This window comes from Xenopus tropicalis, chromosome 1 (genome assembly GCF_000004195.4).
Source record: "Xenopus tropicalis strain Nigerian chromosome 1, UCB_Xtro_10.0, whole genome shotgun sequence".
Classification (NCBI taxonomy): domain Eukaryota; kingdom Metazoa; phylum Chordata; class Amphibia; order Anura; family Pipidae; genus Xenopus; species Xenopus tropicalis.
Genome location: NC_030677.2, coordinates 147,210,758 through 147,227,201, shown reverse-complemented (window position 1 = coordinate 147,227,201; position 16,444 = coordinate 147,210,758). Strand labels below are relative to the sequence as shown.

The following is a 16,444-nucleotide window of genomic DNA, read 5'->3' as shown; positions in this document are numbered from 1 at the left end:
CTCCAGGGAACAAAGGCCGAGTCTCCCAGCCCAACCCCCAATACACAAAGGTGTCCCACCCAGACAGTCACAATTACCTGGGTAGCCTCCCCAGGCAGTTCCAATGGGAATAAACAAAGTTCCTTTTTGGGTAGTTCCACAGAAACACACTACCTTGGTTCCAGGGGCAAACAGTCCTTCCACAGGGGTTAGGGTAATCCAGTTGGAGGGAATCTTCCTGCCTGAGCTAGGATGGATCCCAAGGAACCGCAGGGGAGGGTGTCCTGCCGTAGCGAGGTTACACCCAGATCAACAAAAAGCTCCTTCTCCACCCACAACCTCTGGGTTTTCTACCCTGCTGCTGGTACCTCCCCTCTTTTCCACACCCCCTAGGATTGATTGGTTAGGAGGCTGACCCTGCTTCTGCTTAACCCAACCCTAGCAGCTCCAATTGGCAGGGTCCCCTGCAGCATCATTAGGGGAGGGGTTTAACCTAGGAGGGACATGCCCAGCTCCTCTGGAGGGGACTTCTGGGAGCTTCTTTGTTTAAAACCCTTTCGGCGGGAAAACAGAACAATGGGCTGCCACCATCTTGGCTAGATCATGCACTGGCTAAACATGGGGCCAGTATAAGGGTTTTTGGTCACAATATAGATTGTGGGGGTTATCTCACAGGTAGGGGGGGTTAACACTGAAAAACTGCAGGTAGTGCACATAGAGCGCAGCCCCCAAAATTTCAACTGAAATTGCTTTTATGCATTGCCCCTGTTTTGGGGCATTTGGTGGCCACGTCTTTATGTGCACCCATACATATGGGGTATCGTTTTATTCAGGGGAACTTGCAAATTGAGGTTTAGTAAGTTTTTGGTAGTTGCCATGGAGATTTTGGGGAGAAATCTAGGTTTTTATCTGGTTTTTCCTTGATTTCTGACCAAAATCTAGGGTTGTATCTGGTTTTTCCTTGATTTCTGACCAAAGCGCTGACTTCTGCAAGGGACTGCGGCCACAATTTTCCATGTAGAAAGAGAAGAGTGGTGTCTCTGAATAGCTGAAGGTGTGCACTTTTCGTAAATATATAGATTGTGGGGGTATCTCACAGGTAGGGGGGGTTATCACTGAAAAACTGCAGGTAGTGCACATAGAGCGCAGCCCCCAAAATTTCAACTGAAATTCCCCTTATGCATTGCCCCTGTTTTGGGGCATTTGGTGGCCACGTCTTTATGTGCACCCATACATATGGGGTATCGTTTTATTCAGGGGAACTTGCAGATTGATGGTTAGTAAGTTTTTGGTAGTTGCCATGGAGATTTTGGGGAGAAATCTAGGTTTGTATCTAGTTTTTCCTTGATTTCTGACCAAAGCGCTAACTTCTGCAAGGGACTGCGGCCACAATTTTCCATGTAGAAAGAGAAGAGTGGTGTCTCTGAATAGCTGAAGGTGTGCACATTTCGTAAATATATAGATTGTGGGGGTTATCTCACAGGTAGGGGGGGTTAACACTGAAAAACTGCAGGTAGTGCACATAGAGCGCAGCCCCCAAAATTTCAACTGAAATTGCCCTTATGCATTGCCCCTGTTTTGGGGCATTTGGTGGCCACGTCTTTATGTGCACCCATACATATGGGGTATCGTTTTATTCAGGGGAACTTGCAGATTGATGGTTAGTAAGTTTTTGGTAGTTGCCATGGAGATTTTGGGGAGAAATCTAGGTTTTTTATCTGGTTTTTCCTTGATTTCTGACCAAAGCGCTGACTTCTGCAAGGGACTGCGGCCACAATTTTCCATGTAGAAAGAGAAGAGTGGCGTCTCTGAATAGCTGAAGGTGTGCACTTTTCAGAAATATATAGTTTGTGGGGGTTATTTCACAGGTAGGGGGGGTTAACACTGAAAAACTGCAGGTAGTGCACATAGAGCGCAGCCCCCAAAATTTCAACTGAAATTGCCCTCATGCATTGCCCCTGTTTGGGGGCATTTGGTGGCCACGTCTTTATGTGCACCCATACATATGGGGTATCGTTTTATTCAGGGGAACTTGCAGATTGATGGTTAGTAAGTTTTTGGTAGTTGCCATGGAGATTTTGGGGAGAAATCTAGGTTTGTATCTGGTTTTTCCTTGATTTCTGACCAAAGCGCTAACTTCTGCAAGGGACTGCGGCCACAATTTTCCATGTAGAAAGAGGAGAGTGGCGTCTCTGAATAGCTGAAGGTGTGCACTTTTCAGAAATATATAGTTTGTGGGGGTTATTTCACAGGTAGGGGGGGTTAACACTGAAAAACTGCAGGAAGTGCACATAGAGCGCAGCCCCCACATTTTTAGCTGTAATTGCCCTTGTGCATTGCCCCTGCTTTGGAGTGTTTGGTGCCCATGTCTTTATGTGCACCCATACATATGGGGCATCATTTTATTCAGGAGAAGTTTGTCTTTCAAATATGCCTTTGCTAGAAAATTTTTATGAGATTTTTTTTTGTCAAATCCACATTTGATCATGCGTCCAAGTTTACGTTTTAGAAAAAAAAAAAAATGTCATAAAAAGTTCCAAATTTCACAATGCACTGACAAAAGGTATTTGGCTTTTGAGTGAAAACTACATTGCACCTAGAAACCTGAAGGTCTGTAGTTTCTAAAGATACCAAACATGAGGGGATATTTTAGATTTACATATAAGTTATGCTGCATTAACTGTTACAAGCGCTTTTCTGCTTTGTTCTGGTGTGATATTGTACTAAGTATTGCCTTAGTTTGGGGGTTACTTCTGGACAGGAACTGTGGGGTACCACCACATATTTGGTATCGTTGGAATTGGGAGTATCAGGGCTTTTACAAACAATAAAAAAAAGTGAGTAAAATTAACTTTTCTATGGAAAAAAACCTCAAAATATACAGAAATTTTTCATAATTTTATTTTTTTTTTACATATTTCACCCAAAATACACATCATATCTCCAGAAAAGTTATAAAATTTGGTATGTATGTCGAAGCCCAATTAGTGACGAAAAAAACGATATATAATTTCCCTAGTTTCGTGGAGGTTTTCCTACCAAAAAACATTGTTAAAGTGAATGAGTACAAAATGCTTAAAAAACGTCTGGCACTGGGGGGAACCGAAATGACGAATTCGGCTGGCACTTAAAGGGTTAAGTATGATACATAAATATATCTCAATGTAATTACATTTTTCACAACAGGCTTAGCCAACCTTCAATATTACAGCTATTTCAGTACCACAGTTCCCAGCATCCTTTGCAACCAGGCAAATTGAGAAGTAAGTTGTTCTACTTCATCTGCAGGATTATACAGTAAAACACCATGGGGCATATTTATTAACATTGGAGACAAACCTCACAATTAATGTTGCCTATAGTAACCAATCAGATCTTTGCTTTTATTTTCTAACTTGTAGGTGACTGTTCAAATCTAATTCCTGATTGGTTGCTATGGGCCACATCATTGGTGATGATTGTCTCCTATGTTAATAAATACACCCCTATAAGCAGCAGAATGATTCATTCCTTCCTTATTGCTCTATAGCTCTACACAACATCAATTGCTTACAACACATACATTATGTATTGTATTACTGAATGAGATAGTTCTCCCCCCCCCCCTGTTAGATGCAGCTCACTTCTCCTGTGTCAGTGCAAGAGCTTCAAACTATTGAAAAGCATGTATACATCCCAAACCCCTCTGTTCAATCTAACTAGGACTTTTTGACCTACTAGTTGGGATATGGAATATGTGATATATATAAACCATTAACACTAACTCACTAATATTATATTATATCCTACAGGAATACATTATAGTGGAGTTCAAGGCAAGAACTGGCATTTTTATCACTTTTGGCCTTTCAGGGGAAAACCGTGATAATTAAAACACTGAGAATAGTTGGCAGCAGCCTCTCATTATAGTATAGGAAGTGTGCTGATTAAGGCGGATTAAGGGGCAGACAGGGAGAGAGTAGTTTTTTTAATTAATAAAAAAACAAAGCATTATATTTCTGGACTTTGTACACTTCAGTTTTAACAGCTCACAGCAGCGTTTAAAAGGTGGTCAAACTGCCCTTAATAATTACCAAACATCCGCATTAAATTTTTGTACAAGCAATGTCTAAGTCAGGGAGTTGAATATAAACCATCACACAGTGTTTTTATATGAGTCTGCTATGTATAGGTGTGTATGGTATCCTCATTACAGCTAGTTATGTTATTACATCAGCCATATGGGAGAATGCCAGATCAGCCAACCTGCTCGCTGACCTGGCATTGGTCATCTTTCATAACATTATAACCAGTTATAGGGTTATATAGTAACATGGCCATAATTTTGCTATGTTCCATTAATTCATGGAAACTAATCAGCATCTATGATTTACTGGTCTAACGCAGTTGGCATAATGAATGCAAATATCTGATAGGCTGCAGAGGGTGAGGGTATGGGCCTGATCAGCACTGCAGTTATTTAAGCAATATTTAACTGTTGAAGCTACCTGGATACATGGTAAAACATTTTTACAATTACTTAGCAAGTCTAGTTGCTTTAGATGTATCACTACTAAATACTTCATAAGAAAGCAGCCATTACTCTGAAAGTGTTCCAGGGGCTTATCTGCCATCCAGAGGTTTGTCCACTTAAAGCCTAGCATGGCTCTAAATCCAGATATATCATGCTTCTTTGCCCACACTTAAGTTTACAGTAGGCAGTAGTGTGGCCTAAGCCTTCATTAAATATTTCATCATCTCTTCCTACACTTTTCTAGCACATTGTAAATAGTGTTCTCCTGTTATGTCCAGCTATAAGATTTCTTGTCTGTATATGTCTCATTATAAATCTATTTATATCTTTCTAAGATCTCTATGTTTTAACTTTACAGAAGCATCTACAGGGAAGACTTGTTTGACCAAAGCTCTGATGAATCTGAATGGCGGCAAAAATGATACCATCCCTATGTTAATCGACATTGCGGAAAAAACTGGCAATCTGCGGGAATTTATTAACTCACCCTTCAGAGATGTTTATTATAGAGGTGGGTACCTGTCCAGAGAAGCCAGGTGTTTATTTGAACATGGAGCGGAATAATTGCACTTTTATGAATAGCAGTACAGAAATGCATGTCTTCTATAAAGCTGGGTACATGTGTGCCAGTCTCCCATGCAAACTTCTAGCCAGGTGAGTAGATCTTTGACAAGTTTGGATGCTGCATTGCCTGATATAATTGTTTGGTAGTCTCTTGAATGATCAATTAAGGCAGGTGGCCATTAATTAATTATTTGGCGATCATATAACTGACCTAGCATGATCATCTCCCATAATGGACTAACCAGAAAACTGATGGACTAATGGAAATCTATACAATCCTAATTTCTGAAACATTAGCTACAATTGGTTCATATAATATGCCCATGTGAACTACGCTTATGTTGACTTATACAACAAATGTAATGCACAAAGTGGTGTTAGCATACAGAAAATATTGTGTTGATTTAATGTACTCCATATTAATCTGATCATTTGTATGGGAGCTGCAATACTACTATACTGTATCTCATTTTTAGACTACAATGACACAGTAGGTCCCAGTAGCCAGACTGCCATGGAAAACAGTTGAATGTTTGTCTTTATTGTGCAGTCATTTCCTAATTAAGCATAATGGGTGTCCATTTTGCTCAGCAAGAAAAGCTACAGAATGCATTTTTTAATAAACAGTTGGTCTGTATGTTATGTTCTGTTGTTTCAGGCCAAACAGCTCTTCACATAGCTATTGAGAGGCGCTGCAAACATTATGTTGAGTTGCTGGTGGAGAAGGGGGCTGATGTTCATGCTCAGGCCAGAGGACGTTTCTTTCAACCAAAGGATGAAGGGGGCTACTTTTACTTTGGTAAGCCAGTTCCTCATTCGGTGTGAAGGTCCTTATACTTGCTATCAACATCTTACTATTGGTGTTATGTCTTAACACTCTCCTGGTAACTGCTGTTGCAGTTCTTAAGTAAAATTTATTATGGGTTTCAAGAATCATAGCATGTTCTTTTAATACCCACTGTGGTATATACACTTATAAATATCGGCAATGTCAATACTTTGTAAAGTATTAGGGTAGCAGTGATATAACCCAATAGAAGATCAGTACTAATCAACTGAGGAAAAATACAGAACTGAGTAGACTATTAGGACTATTAGCCACTGCATCCAAGTAGTGTTAATGGGAATTGCATCTTTTGGAGGTCATGTGAGTCCTTGTTCTCTCATGGCAGTCTTCCTGTCTGACATTTGGGAAAACATTGGCAGCAGTTTTCAGTGCCATTGGCATTAACCTATATATACCACAGGGGCACAATTGCTTGTACCTGGCAAGCACTTCCCTTCTAGAATGCCTTATTGCCCTTGTTTATCCTCCTGCACAGCAAGTCCTATAGTGTATAACGTTTTCTGAAGAGAAACCCTTACAGATGCTTTGCAGACAGTAGTTCATTGAAGACCTTGATCTAAGTAGTTCATAAATTAGTTATTATTTTAAGTATTATTATAATATATTGTCAAACCGACTACGATAATTCTAAAAGCTTTTGTGGGTCCTTGATCTGTGAGGTAGACAGTACGTGGGTCTTATGTATCTTGTACAGAACAAAGTCCTAAGCGCTTCAAAGACGTAAATGTACGTAAATGCAGCTATATCCACATTTTTAGTTGATTGCCCAAATATATTTTTACACTTCATAACCCTGCACAGTTATGTACATGCAATACCTAGTTTTCTTTTTTGTGCTTTGTGCTTGCTTTTTCCAGTGCATTTCCTACCACTATTTTTTTATGGAATAAAACAAGTGTGGTTAAAATGGTTAAAACAAGTCACTAGGGCTCATTTATTAGCACTAGGCAAATTTGTACCCCTGCAGTAATCCATAGCAACCAGTACGTGATTTGTAGTGATGAGCGAATGTGTCCCATTTCTGCAAAAAATTTTGCGAAATGCATTGAAGTCAATAGGCAACTTTTTTACGTTCGTCTACAGAATTCTCAGCGCTTCCATTGAACTCCATGATCCTGGTTTGTGGCCTGCAAGCTTGGGCTTGAAGTATATTTTTACATGTTTTTTTCAGAGGCTGCTGTAGACAAGTTGTGTTTAATCAATAATGTACTATTTATTTAGCACTTCTCTCAAGCCTTCGTGCACACAAATGCTTTTCTTCAATGGTTTCTGCCACTGCCATTTGTCTAAGGCTTACATAGTCTATTTGTGTTTGCTGGATAGCTGGATATGAAACTACTGGAAGAAATGTTATCCATGTAAATGACAAATTACACATATGATTATGTAGACTTCAAAATAATTTCTTGGTAACTGTTTACCATTGGGGTAGATGCCCTCACCTGTACACCCAGGGGCATTTAATACTTCTCTAGTAAAAAAAAGTTTGGTGCTTGTATTTAGAGGGCTAAACACTATTTAAGACCTTTCTTCCCCCCCCAATTTTGCAGCATTTGCATGCTATTCCTTGTCACAGTTCTGTCCTGGTTTTTGGTTACTGACCATTCCTTTCAGGCACAGTGCTGTTTTGTAGAGTCTCCTGTTCAGGAAGCGACTGCATTTAATATAAATACCACTCTTGCCAGTTTGTCTCCCAGCGGAGGGAGTTCCCTAGACGTGAATAAACAGGGTGTATGTACTCAGCAATGAAAGCAGCCTCAGGCGAGGACACAGAGGCCTGTTATAAGGAAAACCAATAGGCCTTTCATTCATTAAAACTGGAAAAATACACATTTTATATGACCTCACCTGATGTTACGCAGGGTTAATAACTCTATTGCAAGGTGTGTGGAAAGAAATGAGAAGTTGCGTCACCTGTAACTTCAGCAGATATATGTTAAGGTCCTCATTAAGGGGATCTTCAAGACAAATTTTCAGTGGGTTTAACATTATTTGGAATGTAATTGAAAGCAGCTTTTGTATATACCTTTGTACTCTCTGATTCAGAGCCTTGAAACAATGTAGCAGAAGTCTATTCTTTTCCATGTCTGTTAGAACCAGTAGGGCACAGAGTATACGCCTGTATTAATATTAATTGTATATTGCAGAGTTGCTTAGAATGAGATTCTCTTTCACTATATGCTGAGTGGAGAAACCATTTTTAAAAAAAATAAATATATCTGTCAGTTTAAGAAATCTTTGTCTAGAAGCCACAATTACCCTATCAGGTATATCAAGCATTTCATATATCCATGAATATTGTTATTTATATATCGCCATTAGTTCGTGCAGCGCTTTACAGAATAAAGGGGTACAAAAGACAAAACCGTTAACATGTACATATAGACAATTCACAAAAAATGGTTTACATTTACATTTGGAATATGTAGCAGGAGTACAACATATTGGAGCCATTGCACAACACAAGTACCTAAATCCCTGTTCATGAAATTCTGTCAAGGCATATGCACTGGCTGGGATATCCAAATAGCCAGGATTTGCCCTGGAAAATACATTTCTGCATGTATTTACAGTATATACACACGAGTACAGTATATACACACAATGTAAAAACTAAGCAGCTGCCATTTAATCAGAAGTACAGACCTATGGCTCCAAGTGTGACCATAAAGGCTCATGTTCTCCTCTAATGGATTTTTTTTCTTTCTTGTTTTTTTTTTTATTTTGCTTGTGTAAGTTTTTCTTCTTTTGTTCATAATCAGTAATGAGACATTGAATTACAAAGTGATTATACTTTTATATAACTAGCATATACAGACTACAATACAGCACTTCACAATAAATGGCTGACCATTTCAGATAATGATCTAAGCCTTTATAACACGCATTTACCCTCTGTAACCATTCTTTTTTAAGTATAAAGCTACATCCTGTCTGCTCGTAATTACAAAAAAAAAAAAAGGTTTCAGCTTTGTACTTTCTGCTAATTTTGATAAGGCTTCCAGTTCCCACTAAGGCTATTCCCTAGATGGACAGTATCAGGCTGTGTTTCTAATGTTCTGCCTATTAAAAGACTAAAACCCAGTCAGTTTGTGTTGTTTGTCAAAAATTAGTTTTGTTTTTTTTTACACTTGGGGGAGATTTATCAACGTTCAAGATTTTTTTTTTCACAATTTTTTTTTTAGCACAAAAAACTCAAATTCGAGTTAAGGTTCAAAAAACTCAAGTGTCTGGTATCTATTAAGTGCAAAAAACTTAAACAGTTGTAAGTGTCTATAGAAGTCGATGGGAGTTGTCCTAGGCAAAGTCAAGCCATATTTTCAAACTCAAGTTTATTGAGTTTTTAAGCTCAAAAAAATCAAGGTACAGGTATTATCCAGAATGCTCAGGACCTGGAGTTTTCTGGATAAGGGATCTTTCCATAATTTGGATCTCCATACCTTTAGGGCCAGATTCACTAAAGTACGAATACGAATCACGAAATCTGATCATTTCTGACGAAAATTCTTTTAGTCTGAATACAAAAATTTTGTACTTATGATCTGAAAGTTCCAAATTTTCGTATTGAAACGATTGTTTGCAAATGGTGATCTGATAGTCACAACATTGCGTATCTGAATGTTCGTAAACGACAGGAAAGCCTTTCTGACTTTGAACCTTCAGTGCATGATTTTGGAAGCCTCCCATAGGACTCAATGGCACTCTGCAACTCCAACCTGACCCAAGGAAAGTTACGATACCGAAGCTTGAATGAATCCGAAACTTTCGTACTTGTTGTGACAAATATGATTTTGCCGCACAAATTGTCGCAAAATATGAAAAAATTGCAAAAATACGCATAGTTCTAAAACTTAGAAAAAATACTATTTTTTTGTTGTCGGACTCAATTGTACTTTGATAAATGGGCCCCTAAGTCTGCTAAAAATCATTCAAATATTGAATAAACCCAGTAGGCTTGTTTTGCCTCCAATAAGGATTAATTATATCTTAGTTGGGATCGAGTACAAGAGACTTTTATATTATTACAGAGATGGGAAATGGCCTTTCCGTAATTCAGATCTTTGTGGATAACGGGTTTCCGGATAAGGGATCCCATACCTGTATTTGAGTTTTTTATTTGCATGAGTTTTTCTTATTAAAAAAGAGGGTTTATTCAATTTAGAAAAACAAACATGAATTTACTAAGTTTAAAATTGATAAATAATCCCATTATTTTTATGAGCCCTTATGAAAATTGGGTTGAGCATGTAAAAAATGGACAGGTGGCAATCCTAACGTGGATGACCAAATCCTCGGTGACCAAATCCTCCCCAGGCACACTTGTTTAGTAACCTCACTACATGAGAGACTCTGGCAGTGCATGGCCAGATTTATTTCATTCTTTAGATCAATTTTGGGTGGAGAAAACAATATCTAGGCAGATTCGCCCTTTCTATTCAGCCCCTCTTGTAAAGGGAACACTAAACAATGCAGTAGGACTGGGGCCCCATCATAAGCAAAGAAAAAAAAGATCTAATCTGGGGCTGTTCATCTTCCACCTTGTTAGAATTATTGCTAGTTACTTTCTCAAAGTCAACCCAAAATATTTTTTTTTGCCTATAAAAAACAACAACATTTTTAGCAACTTTGCAATATATACATTCATTACAAATTTGCAATGGTTTTTGACTTATTTGTATATATAATTGTTATAAGTAGTGTTTGCCAGTCCTTTTCTATTCTCTGCCCTGGTGGCTCTGACTTTGTAACAAATGTAACACAAGCCAGCAGACTGACAGACCTATTTTGGAGGAGCCTGGTATTTGCTACATTGTTTAAAAAGCCACAACCAGGAGTTCAGCAAATTACTTTTAAAGCGCTAACATTTTTAAATACATTCATATCGGAAAATTACTTAGAATTATGATTTCTTTTATTAGGCAAAAAAATATTTTTGGGGTTGACATTTTGGTTGGCAGCATTTAACGGTTAGCACTTGTGTCTTGCTGTACTGTAATTTTTAGTGTGATTTTGGCCTAGTTTCTATCTGCAGAGAGTTTATATATGTTCTCTCTGTGTGTGTTTTTTCTTACACACAGGTCCCTAGGTCTGATTCATGTCACAGCACTATCTTCTTGAAGTCTACACATTCTTGTCTGCACGCGTTTTCCTTAACGTACTGTGGTTTCCTCCAACTATTCTAAAGCTGGCCATACAGGCACGAATATTATTGTGCAAAACCTAATTTCATACGATATTTGGTGTGTTTATGGCGGATTGACGAGGCGAATGATATTGCAAAGGCTGCAGATAACGGTCGCCTCGTCGATCGGGCGGGTTAAAAGATTTTCATTTGGTGCCGTTGAAGGCTGAATCAGCAGGTGGTGGTAGAATCCATATTGTTTCTACCTCCATATCTGACAATTCAGCCCTGAACGTCAGTGGGGGAAATGAACAATCAATGGTCGCAGGAAAGATCGTAATTGCCATGTGTATGGCCAGCTTTAAACATACAAGCAGCTTAATTTGTTTGTTTGTGATAAAGACCTTAGACTGTAAGCTCCACTAGGAAAGGGACTGATATACAGTGACTTTAGGACACTGTGGAATAAGTCAAGGATGTATAAAAAAGCATAATAAAAACTTGGTCGGGACATAATTCGACCAAGCGCCATTCCTCTTAAAACATTCCTTTTCTTTCATAGGGAAATGTCCTTTCTGCTACAAAGAACATTTGTCATAAGCTCTGTATCACTGGTGCTAACAGTTCCATCTCATAATCTTTTCGGGTAGGCAACAGCCCATAACATGGTTGTGAGGAGCACTATAGAAGGTGGCACAGCTATGTATGATATGGTTGTATCTTTTGCATATCAGAAATTTCCTTTGTTGCTCCCTCAAGGAACATTCAAGGTGAGGCAAAGTAACAGGCAACACCCATTGAACACTGTAGTATGCAAATCCTTGTCTTTGCTTTCTACCAATATTATGCAAACAGACAGCTTTAATGAGTCAATTCTGCAGTTTAGAAACCTGTGACACCTGTGTGCCATCCCTGGGGAATGGGGGACCATGGGGAAAATCTCCTAGTTACATGCACACCACAGGAAATATGCATGTGTATATGCATGCAGGTTAATATATTGTGTATATAAACAATCTTGTACACAAATAGTTCATGTTGTCAAAGCTCACTTTGCACTTATAAAATAAATATTATTGGTACATACAGTTTATAATTAATCTTTATGTACAGGCACCTGTGATACTGTGTGCTTTGGGTAGCTGCACTTTTCAGGACTTTGCCAGATTATGATCATTAACTCTCCTGACACATAATGAGGCATATAGGCTTAATGCTGCACACACATGTAGCTTTAGCAACATCCTAGATCCCCAGAGTGCTGAGAATTTCATTATTATAGGCCATAGAGTCTTTTGATACATATTTATAGCAGCAGCAGGCACAGCACAGTTTGTCTATTTTTTGCCCGACCAAACTGAATTGTCCTGTACTCCTATGTAAATGATTTGTAGGATTCTCTTTCAGAATGGGATTTTATAAATTGGAACTTAGTAACAAAAATATGTTTCTATAAGTGATAGCTATGTAAAGAATATTTAGAAAGATAAACAAGACAAGAAAAAGACAGAAATTTTGTAGAGCTATTTTACCATGTTCAAAATGACTGCAATTCAAAGAACCGTTACGCTTCCTTCTCTGGGCTAGTATAATGCCATCTAATTAGACTCCGGCATCTGTACATTCTCTTCCTTTCTCCTTGGGTATCTAATATATACATACATATATATTGGCTGGGTGCTACAGTGCAAATCTATTATTCATGAAGTTGTAAATGTCATGCCACTGTTTGCAGGTTGTGTAAATCAATTTGATATATAAACACACACACATATATATATAATATATATGTGTGTGTGTGTGTTAATGATAGATTTTGCTCTAGATGGGCATTGGTAAGTAGGGCATTCTAGTGATCCTCTCAGGAAGATTGACATCAGTTGGAACACCAACAGTCACTTCCAATTTGGCTTGAGTGGAAAACATGATATCTGTGATGTGAGTATCACAAGAGAACATTGACTTCCACTTTCTAAAGAGAAACACACACTATTTTGTTTTAAGTAGAGGGATTAGCATTCAGTATAATGAAAAGTGGTTGCCAGTGGTTAAGGGTGATTTGTTAGGTTCCTATTAAAGTGAATTACAGTAACCAGGTATTATTGCCCTTATTTCTAAATTTTGGGAGGTATAAAATTGCCTGTTACTCATGCTGGGTATGTTTCCATTGATTACAACAGGAAGTGTCACAAACCAATACACTGCAAAGTAGTGACAATCGAAATGGTTATCTGCTCCTGTTCTTACCAAATGCGTGCGCCTCATGTAGGAAGTACCAGTTACCAAAATAATACATATTTTTATATTTTGTATTTGCTGCTCTAGGTGAGCTTCCTCTTTCCCTTGCGGCCTGCACCAACCAGCCTGATATTGTTCACTATTTGACGGAGAATGCTCATAAGAAGGCAGATATACGCCGCCAGGATTCACGTGGTAATACAGTTCTGCATGCCTTGGTCGCTATTGCAGACAACACACGGGAAAACACCAAATTTGTCACCAAGGTGTATGATCTTCTGGTCATTAAGTGTGTTAAGTTGTACCCCGACTCTAGCTTGGAGGCCATCTTTAACAATGACAGCATGTCACCTCTCATGATGGCAGCAAAACTGGGGAAAATAGGGGTAAGTATTACTGTATGCTTTATCAGAGTTGCCAGGCTTGTATGAACTGCTGCTCTTATAAAATAGGAAGGTATAAAGCTATACTGCCTGGACTCAGAGTATCCTGCTTATCTGTAAGCCTGCTTTTTGCTGGGTATCTAGGCTGCAGACGGGGCCTCGGCTGAAGTCTCATCCTAACTAGAATAGATAAAGCAGAAGCTCTGTGGCCTGGACCCCAGCATGAGATGTCTTTTGAATGCCATACTAGCAATTAATGACTGATTCAAGATAGTTGGTTTAGGAAGATAAGATACGGTGGTCTTGACAAAAACTTCACTGTAAAAGAAGAGATAAAAATACTGTTCTAAGCAATTGTAGCTTTGCTGCCCTCTGGTGGGTATATTGATTATTACGTGGGAGATGCAGAATGCCCAGACAATATGTTGTCATTTATTGGGTTTGTCGGCTCATTTTGCTTTATTTTAGCCTATTTGTACACATTAGCAGTGTTCCTTTTGTTCCTATGTTGTATTCTAGGTTTTAACCATTTCTTGTTTCTTTGTGGGCAAACAAGCTATATGGAAGTATAAAAAGAGATCTTATTATTAACTACTAATTGTGCATGCAATGGTGTTGCTTAGGTTTAGACTTTTGACTTTGTAATATGCTCTGCGCTGGTTCTTAGAAATTATCAATTTCATTTAATTGAAACATTACCATTTTCCCTTTTTCTTAGATATTCCAGCATATCATCCGTCTTGAAATAAAAGATGAAGAAGCTCGGCATCTCTCACGAAAGTTCCGGGATTGGGCATATGGCCCAGTTTATTCCTCGCTTTATGACTTGTCTATGTTGGATACCTGTGGGGAAGAGGTTTCTGTACTGGAAATCCTGGTTTACAACAGTAAGGTTGAGGTCAGAACCCTTAATTCTCAAGACCTGTTTATCAAAGACATGATACTAAATGAATTGTTCTTTCAGAGTGGAGTAGGGAGAGGGTGTTGCTTGGTCCCCCAGTAGAGCATAGGTCCAAACTAAACAGCATAAATAACTTACATTTTACATTTTACATTTTCATTATTTTCTAAAGGAGTATTTGACTAACTGGGTAATTGAAAGTATGCAATTACATATAAACATTTTATCACTCCACATAAGTTTACTGGTAATAATTTTGCTACTGTCATAAAATATTTTATATCATCATAAAAAGTTTAAATGTAACTTTTTTTATAGTTTATTGCATATATTTTTGGCCAATTCTCATTTAATCCCTTAACCTCCAGTAATGAGTGGGACATGTGCCTACTGTTATTAAACCATTTATTATGTTATTTTAAAATGTCACAATTTGTTTTAGTTTATTGTAGAAAAAAAACCCAGTGACTTATTCTAAGTGTAAGTAATACGCTTACATGCTTATTACTTACATGCTTACATGCTTATTTCCCTTCTATCAGCAGGTACGGTGAACTCAAACCATGGCAAGCAAAATAACATGGTTATGTCTTTCATGTTTTTGCAGAACCGCCATGAGATGCTGGCAGTGGAGCCCATAAATGAACTATTAAGGGACAAATGGCAGAAGTTTGGTGCAGTTTCTTTCTACATTAGTGTTGTATCTTACCTCATTGCCATGATCATCTTCACATTAATTGCATATTATCGGCCCATGGATGGCACGGTAAGTTCTGGTTTCATTGACTGCTTTTCAACACATAGGCTAATGCCACAAAGAGCTGATTCTCGGCCTGTTGAGAAATGCAGGGCAAGAATAAGCCCCTGCACTAATATCACTGCACATGTGTTCCGAAATGCAAACTTTTATGTTTGAGCACTGATATCCCCCAGGGTGTGCCTGTACCTGGGCTGACGCAGTGGTTCCAGGTACAGGAAAAGAAGGGAGCTGATACTAGCGTAGGGGCTGATTCTCGACCTACGTTTCTCCGCAGGCAGAGAATCAGCCTTGTGTGGCGTTAGCTATACAGTTCAGAGCAGGAAAAATGTAGTTGGTAATTAAATGGATGTATTATTGTGCAAGATTATGACAAGTACTAGTATTGTAGTTACTTGTGTACTATTCATACAACAAGCTAATTTGTTTTAATAGAAACCCCTAGTAATGGGCGACCTTTGGCAGAAAATGCAAATGCACACTGGAACCAAGTTGCTTTATTTTTAATATCAAAGCCAAAATTAAAGAGAATTGTAATATTGTGAAACAGGTAGCAAATGCATTTAACTAGCTCCATGGGCATTGTTGGAATAAGCATAATATGTTATTTCGTAGACCATTTCTGTGAGGACCCTGAAGGCTTTGGCAATGACATCATGGTTCTCATCTACTGATATATCCACTGCTGTGCTTAATTTTTTTTTCAAAATCCCAATTAGAGTGGTCCATGCTGAGCATCTCAGTCAATTGTATTTGGCCCTGACTAAAGGAACTTTCTGACTAAAAATAATTGTAAAAAAGTCATTTCTTGTTCTTACAGCCCCCTTACCCTTACAGAACAACAATGGATTACATGCGGCTTGCGGGAGAGATCGTTACTCTGCTGACTGGGGTAGTCTTCTTCATTACCAATGTAAGTTCAGGAAAGTGTTAATCCAGTGATGATCATTTTTTTTTTTTGCATATACTAAATTCTCTATTGTGTGTTCTGTTCCCTTATAATCTACTCATATATGGAATGTGTGCACTGTACCAGAGAAATAGGGGCTGACACAATGACTGGGTAGGTCTTGAAAGCCCCAGCACATTCTTATCCAACTATATCTTGCATTATTTGAGAGCCATATAGCTCTTATTGCA

At 38.5% G+C, this 16,444-nt stretch overlaps 1 protein-coding gene across 1 annotated transcript in view; it reads left to right on the top strand.

Annotated features, from left to right (window-relative positions):
• The window catches only part of trpv4 (transient receptor potential cation channel, subfamily V, member 4), a 73,309-nt gene that overhangs the window by 37,848 nt on the left and 19,017 nt on the right, over positions 1-16,444 (top strand). Inside the window, exons 4-9 of the mRNA XM_002932083.5 lie at positions 4,851-5,003; positions 5,715-5,855; positions 13,351-13,649; positions 14,365-14,544; positions 15,155-15,313; positions 16,125-16,217. Of these exons, the coding sequence (XP_002932129.1) occupies positions 4,851-5,003; positions 5,715-5,855; positions 13,351-13,649; positions 14,365-14,544; positions 15,155-15,313; positions 16,125-16,217 (1,025 nt within the window). The remainder of the gene's footprint in view (positions 1-4,850; positions 5,004-5,714; positions 5,856-13,350; positions 13,650-14,364; positions 14,545-15,154; positions 15,314-16,124; positions 16,218-16,444) is intronic.